General features: G+C 45.3%; 1 protein-coding gene across 1 annotated transcript; it reads left to right on the top strand.

Moving 5' to 3' along the window:
• The first annotated feature begins 404 nt into the window (after positions 1-404).
• On the top strand, positions 405-1349 carry LOC122626378 (cytochrome b5 domain-containing protein 1). The gene is made up of 3 exons (XM_043806621.1): positions 405-658; positions 713-1078; positions 1140-1349. Exons 1-3 carry the CDS (start codon positions 512-514, stop codon positions 1272-1274), a joined length of 648 nt encoding a protein of 215 aa, XP_043662556.1. The 5' UTR covers positions 405-511; the 3' UTR covers positions 1275-1349.
• Positions 1350-7644: the final 6295 nt, after the last annotated feature.

The raw sequence follows: 7644 nt of genomic DNA on the forward strand, positions 1-7644 counted from the left end.
TTCACTGGAAAAAGCTGAATGATCTCGGAATAACTGGAGGCAAATATCTCAAAGTGCAGTGCTCTCTCAATAACCGCTGACAGAGTTCCCATCAATTGGAATGTCTTTCGAGTGTGTGCAGTAACCTCGGAGGTTAGACCAAAAATGCCATCAGTCATTAATCTAATTTTTTCTATTTATGGCAAACGATTGATGGGCTTAGAACGTTCGACTGCCGACGACTTGACAATTGGCGGCTAATTATGCAATGGCATCCCGAAAAGCCGGCCAGGAATGGGAACTTGGGCATCGCGGTGGCAGCTGGAATTAATTGGTCTGCCAACCGGAGGCACATACATAGATGGAAGTCTGGCGATAAGATCCGCTCCCGGAGACCTCTGAAAATGACGACTGATGAGCAGTCGGCAGCGCTGGAAAACTCAGAATTAATGGGCCGAGTCAAGAGGCGACAGTTTTGTCGAGAAAATCAAATTACACTTCATTCGTTTGGGTTGCTATGTAAATCTGTGAAATGGAACGGCCGATTAATAGGATGCGATACTATCTCAAGGACGAGGTGGTGTCGCACAACAGGAAGGACGACTGCTGGGTCATCATACACAGGAATATCTACGATCTGACGCCCATGCTCAAGGATCGCTATGATCACTGGAATCGCGTGGGTTAAATGGTAGAGTTAATAAGGAATTATTCAATTTAATAATCACCTTAGACTCTGGACTATTTGGTGGCCCATGCGGGCAAGGATCTCACCCATTTCTTTCATGAGAACGGAGAGCCCCGCACGGAGATCTCTCCCAGCACTGGACGACCTCGTGTCCTGTTCCCGCCCATTTTGGAAGTGGCAATCTCCGAGTTTTGCAAGACGCCGGGCGAAATGTGGAGCCAGGATCCATTCTATCACATCGGCAGGGTGACAAATCGTGCGCGGCTTATACGAATTGTTAACACCCTAACAGCGCAGACGCAGTACATGAACGTTTGCAACGAGGACAGCATCTATGACATCCAACAGAAGTACAAAGAGCGCTACAATCATCATGCAGGCAGCTACGAGTGGCGGAAGTTCGCAAATGGGGTAAGTTCTTAGGAAATTTAATAGCTAAATATATATTGAAACAATACAAAAATATTGCTAGGGTAAAAGCTGCAGTATCCTGGACCTGAATGGCACCCTGGACGAGAATGGGCTGACGGATGAGGAGGACAGCACCGTGGAGCTGCCACCGCCTTCCATTTGGCTGTACTACACGGACGACCTAACAATTGCTTGATCTTGATTACTACTCCGCCTATGTTTAATTGTTATTGGAAATTTGTTGTGCAAGTAGAGCTCATTTCAAGCTAGAGTGGAGTTGCTTGCTTGTTCGGGTAGTTTACAGGCGTTTTAGGCAAATTTCAACAAATGTCATGGTCCACGGCAGGCGGTAATAATTCAAAAAGTGCAGCAGACTTGTTCAGGGTCGCACTGGGCACTATATATCCACTATATGTATAGTATGCGCCTTATTGCTCCTGATCGCGGCTCTAATTTATGCGGGCCGGTGGAGCTGTGAACTCGTGTATGACGATCAGGGTGTCTGTTTTTAGGTATTTCTCTTTTATTTTTTGTAGGTGCCTTTGAGTGGTACAGCGCCTGCAGCTGCCCAGTTGGCACGCGTTACTTTCCGGGGGGAGTGATCACTGAACTGTGAACTTCGGGTGTTTTTCAGTTTTTTAGTTTTTCCAGTGAGCCTTTCGCGGCCAGAGTTATGGTGCCTGCTTCTGGGTTCTTGGAAAGTGCGGCCAGAAAACACAGAGAGAGACGCCCACTTGGCTTGGATCTCCAACAAACTGGGGGCTTCGCTGGCTGGCGTTGTGTTATCTTGGGGCGCATAAATAATTAATTTCAGACTCATTTTGCTTAATAATTTTTTAGTTGTTTAATTGCAAACCTGTTTGCGCTGGCTTCGCTCGGCCTGCTTGGGTTTCTTCTGTCTTGGGGCCCGGCCGGACCATAAATGGTCTGTGGCTGTGTTCTTAATTTACATTGCGCCAAAAGCGGCTAAGAATCTGGCACTTGAACAATGTTGTGAAATATTTTAGTCGCCGATTACGAGTATGTGGGATTTTTGACAAGCCAAGGGGTTTGGCAGCAGAAGGTCGCCAATATGGGTGCTTTAATAGCGATCTCAGAATAAAAACAAACAGTCTAATTAACCTCCGGGTGTCGCCAACAACAAGGTAGTAAGAGGAAGTGACTTCAAACTAGTCACGGCCATATTAAATGGTCTATGCTTAAATACGTTTATATTGGGACGAATGAAGTACCAACTAATGTGACTGTTATGCCAATACTTATCTTAATCCAAAACTATTTTGACAATCCCTACCCTCTTTACTGGCAAAGGCAAACCTAAATGAAATCCGCCAAATCGAATTGATACCTAAGAACGTCTGGGCCAAGACATGCAGAATCTTGTGAAATTCCCCTACCTGTTCAGCTCTGAGATCTCTGTGCCTGGTACCGCCACCATGAGCGGATGACTCACCCGAGTCTGTGAACACGTTTGCGCCTGTCAAAGCCTGGGAAAAAGGAGCAATATCGAAATCTCTGTGCCATGGGGAACCTGCTGCCGTCTGGGATCTTTGTTAATGTGGTGGGTACCACAGAGGAGCGGGGTTACCAATGCGTAGAAGTCTTCAAATCCATTGCATTGGCTGGCTCCAAGGAATTGCGTTTATCGTTTGGCCAAACCTGTTTTGGCATTCCACATCACTCGCCCCCGACCCCCGCCCCCCCTCGCAGTTGAGCGAGTTCGTTGCCTAAGTCTTTTGTTCGATGCGCCGCAGAGTTCATTGCCTGTATAGGTAAACAAAGTGCATTTGTGTATTAAGCCATATTTGTGGACTCCGGTAGGTGATAGGCCAGCCATCGTGAGTGTGCACTGGGTTGTTAATTAACGGGGGAGAAGCTGCCACTGGCAATTTGCATAAAGCTGGAATGCGCAATTGGCCACAGGCTGATGGGTTTGTAATTTAAAGTAAATTATGTAACGGGAAGTGTTTGCACGGAACTCCAAGCACTGAAGGATATAAAATAAAGGTTATATATTATTTACTTTAGAAAACATTGGATTGGAATTTTTGTTGATGTAGCCGGTGACATCTTTCCAGATCCATTACATCAATTTCCCTGTTCACGCGACATTCCTCGAGAGCCGCGGGACTCATCATGAACCATTGACATCACCCACAGCAGCAGAACATGTAACCCACTTCGCTGGGGACGTTGGCATCCCATTCCCATCCATTCACAAGGCTGGTTAAATCTGAATTCCATGCCGGTCGCATTGTTTCCCATCTCCCAGCTCCCAACGCCAGGCGGAAGTCGAGGCTCTGGTATGCGAGCATTCTTCTTGTGCTGCTCCAGCGTCTTCTACTCTCCAGCGATATTCCCAAGCTAAGCGAGCTAATTTAGTGCTTAGCTCGACATAAACTGTGTGTGCGGTTCCTGTTTGGCTTGTTAATTGCGCAGACTTATGCAGATGAGCTTCGAAATAGAAAGCCTGCCGAGCGGGGGGACAATCCAAAATTATTTGGCATGAAGGTCAAGTGGCGGTCACAGCACTCCCAAAAGGAAGTAACCCACTCCAGCGCCTCCGAACATGGACAGCTTAGATCCAACATCCGTTATGGCTCAATTTCATTTACTTTTACTGGTTTTCAGTTCTTAACTAACCTGGCTCCTCCATCTGTTGTGTTGCCTGCCACGCCCATTGATTTGCATTTGGCATACAAAGCGTTGACCGCTGCATTTGGCACTTGGCATTCCACACCAAACAGCTACGAGACATTAAATAATAAATTTACGAAAGGAAAAAAGTATGCGACAAGCAACAGCGGAACCAAATTAGGAAGTGGCCACACCACAAAGTTCCCCAACACCATATTCGGGGGCTCACTGTACCTGACCAACGTTCGTTGGCATATTAATTTCGATATGATTGATATGGTGGCTTCTTCAATGCTTAAGTTTTTAGTGTTTTAATGAAATATTTACCTTGAATTTAACAAACTAATTAAATTGTTATCATCTCAATCTACGAAGAATAGTTTGTAAGTTCCTTTTGCTACCAAGTTTCAGCTTGCTTGCATTTCTTAACCTTTATTAAACCCTTTAAAGACAGATAAAAAGTGTCAAATTCAAGTTATTTCCTTTCTTCGATACGCGATTCTCGTCCGCCAAATTGATATGCCACTTTTGCACCTCACTTGCCTTTGTGATTAATCATAAATTATTCAAAGCCCAAGTGCTTCCGTTTTGGACTGGAGTGTCTGTCACTCTGTCAGTCTGCCAGTCTGCCAGTCAGTCCGTCACTCCTCCGATACAAATCCGATGTCTTCTTGGATGTCTGGTGGTGCTGGTGCTCCCTGGCAGATTGACAAGGTTCGTTGGGGACTCAAACCACCGGTGGTGGCCAGTGGGTCAGCGGGGGTGGTGCTGCATTTTCTTGTGGTTTCGATGGCTGTCCAGCTGCTCGTATAAATATCCATTGGCAATACGAACAACTCCAGGCTTATTTTACATTTTATTGTATAATTTTCGGATGTGGTTGCCAAGGAAAAAGTGGGGGAAAACGACGCGGTTCGTTCTGACTGGCATAAATTAACGCGTGCAACTAAATGAAAATAAATAAATTTCGTATTTACATTTGGGGTTCTGCTCGGCTGCCCATCAGGTATGTCGCGAAGATCGGCAGACAATGGGGCGGTTTTCTCAGAGCACTATGCAAATCAAATGGCTGGTCGACAAGGGGTTAAGGTTCGGGCGGGCCTCAATTTATGGTTATTAACACAATATTTGTTGTCGCTCCCCGGTTAATTAGCGGGCGAGGCCTTTCTGGGAAACGGAATCAAATGGTTCCCATGCAAATCGCCTGGCCAAAAATCAATTAAAAGCGCACGTGACGTTCAACTACTACCCACATCTGCATCCTTTGCCGCCTGCTTGTCATTTCACTTGGGCGTTTTTTTAGCTGACCAAGCACTTCCTGTCCCAGGGGATTTCCCTGGGAGTTCGTTAGATGGCCTTGTGCTTCCTCTGGATGATTATAATATCTAAAGAGAAGCAGTAAGGGCGTGGGAGCCACTCTGACTTTGAAATCAATTTCACTGGCTTTAAACTCTATTGATTTATGCGTCTGCGGGTTTCAATTGATGAGTTTTTTAAGCGGGAGAAAGGATTATCAAACTGTGATCTATATTTTTCGGTGGTTAGGGTGGTAAGTGCGTTTGCCAAATTGAATTGTTTACTTGGGCTGTGTACTCGAGCATTAAATGGGATTTGATTTATGCGAGACAAGTGCCTAACTGATCTTGTTAGAATTTATGAGTTCCTGCGAAGGGTTGCAACTGTGTGAACTGAGGGCGGCAGGGATTATAAGGGTTCACTTCGGTTGGCTTAAATATTATTTGAAGATACACTTTTTGTCACACGCACTGACCACAGTCAAAGTTTTGAGCTGGAAGTGGAAAACCACACATTGATGAGACAACAAGAAGTCTTCAATCAGTTCTACGTTATCTTTTTCCTGACCATTGGGTACTCGTGTAACTCGTTTCCACAGAGAGGAGACACAAAAACAGGTAGCTTCACTTTCTAACAATGATTGGTTGGCAACCTTTTCATTTCAGTTTCTTCCTCCGAGTAGTGAGTGGAGTAATGAGCGCTTTTTTAAGTTGATAATTACGATGAAACAGCAGAATCAGGGGCAGAAACAGAAGCCGAGATTCAGGAATACAATGGCAAGCACAGCTCATTTGGTTAGCCCCACAGGCCCAGGCCAAGATGAATTGTATTTTCTGGTCAAAAACTTCGGGCGCGAAGAGGTTTAGGTAAAACATTTGTTTACACATGAAAATACCAGTAGCCGATTGCTTCGAGAACACAAAGATCTGCGAGGGATCCACACAAAAAGGGCGGCTAGAATGAGTGATATTCTGGGAGCAGCGTGGGAAACGCCTTATGTAACTCGCTGTAAGGTGTCCCTCCGATTCCCAGATTCCCAGAGACTTATTAAATACCGTGATCTGGTTGTAATTTCTAAGCTGATTTGGGGTAACCCCTTTGCGAATCAATTGAGGGCATAGAGAAGCGCCTTTGACACCTCAATTACAAATGCAAATGCACAAAACACATTGGCAAAAAGGCTTACAAAGGGCGTGAAATAGGAATTACAGATATTTTTAGCAGTGTGAGATCTGCAGTAAAGGGAAATAGAATGTTGCTGACTAATAATTGTGTAATAATGACGGAAAAGTTATCAGCAGTTCTTTCTATCACACCCGCATAGAATATTGTTTTAAAGAAATTTCCATAAATCACTTAGTAAATGAAAAACCATAAAAGTAGCAATTAAAAGCTGTTTCACATTCATAATAAAATGAAATTGCCTGTTAATTAGCAATTATGAGGGCACACTTTGCCGCTTGCCAACAGATTAAGATGGGGTTAAAGCCCATAAGCTCCTCAGCAGATTGCTGGCAGCCCAGCCCTCTGAGGCATTCGGCGAATCTGATCGAGGAGCTGCAACCCACTGGCCAGGGCCATAATCCAACCACCATGCCATGGAGCTCCGGAGTCCGGACCAGACCCGTCGCCCGCACTTAGTCGCACCACACTCTTGCTTTCATGTCGAGCAGCCATTATAATTATGGCGACGGGTCTGCCGTTTCTTTCTCCAGCTCTGCGGCATTTTCCGGAGCTCTTTTCATTACATTTAATGCCACAAAGGAATTTGAAAAGCATAACAACAACGAAGCAATACGTCGCTGCTGACGTCGCACTGGTCGGCCAAGTAGAACTTCTATATGTGCACTGGGAAAATATATTTAGCTTTCAATAGATAGCTAACTGTTCTGTTTCGCCACTCGAATTGTTTAGATTTCATAGTTTATAATCTCTAAATTAATTTTTAAGTTAGTAGCTTTTTTCGCTCAGTGTAGGATGTGGACGCGCTCGGTTGACTTTCATGGATCAGTTGGGGCGGCCAGCGCGCAGCTCCACAACTCCAAAGCGATAGCATGTTCCTCTGTTTTTGTTGCTGCTCGCTGTTTGTTCTGGCATATACTCTACTCTACCTATACCCATACTATACTATACTATACTATACCTATACTATATAGTATTTGTTGCTGTTGTTGGCGTCATTACCGGCATGACAAGCACAAAAATGCGTCGTCGTTCGTGCGCAGACGTGGCCGCTGCCCGCAAAAAACCAAAGTTGCATTTAACTAGTCGAGGAGTAGTCGATTGGAATAGGGCTAGGCCATGATAGACCCCAGTCCAGCGCTAGTTGCTCCAACTATGCGGGGTCCATCGATTGATGGAGTTGGAGTGAACTCGGTTGAACCGCCGGCTGGGACTGGACAACACGTGTCCAAGTCGATGGCCGGGCGGGAGCTGATTTCCATATCTCTATCTGGCTGGCGGACGCACTTGGCTAGTTTGGATTGCAGATGCGAGTACTTAGAAGTAATCTTCCTCCTATGAAGGCAGCCAGGCGTTTCGCCAGAACAAGATCAAAGGGGCCCACGAAACGAGTCACTAATTTGATTCGTTTACAAAATGTATGTGCTACTGGTAGTGGGATAAACTTAAAG

Source organism: Drosophila teissieri, chromosome 2L (genome assembly GCF_016746235.2).
Source record: "Drosophila teissieri strain GT53w chromosome 2L, Prin_Dtei_1.1, whole genome shotgun sequence".
NCBI classification, from domain to species: Eukaryota; Metazoa; Arthropoda; class Insecta; order Diptera; family Drosophilidae; genus Drosophila; species Drosophila teissieri.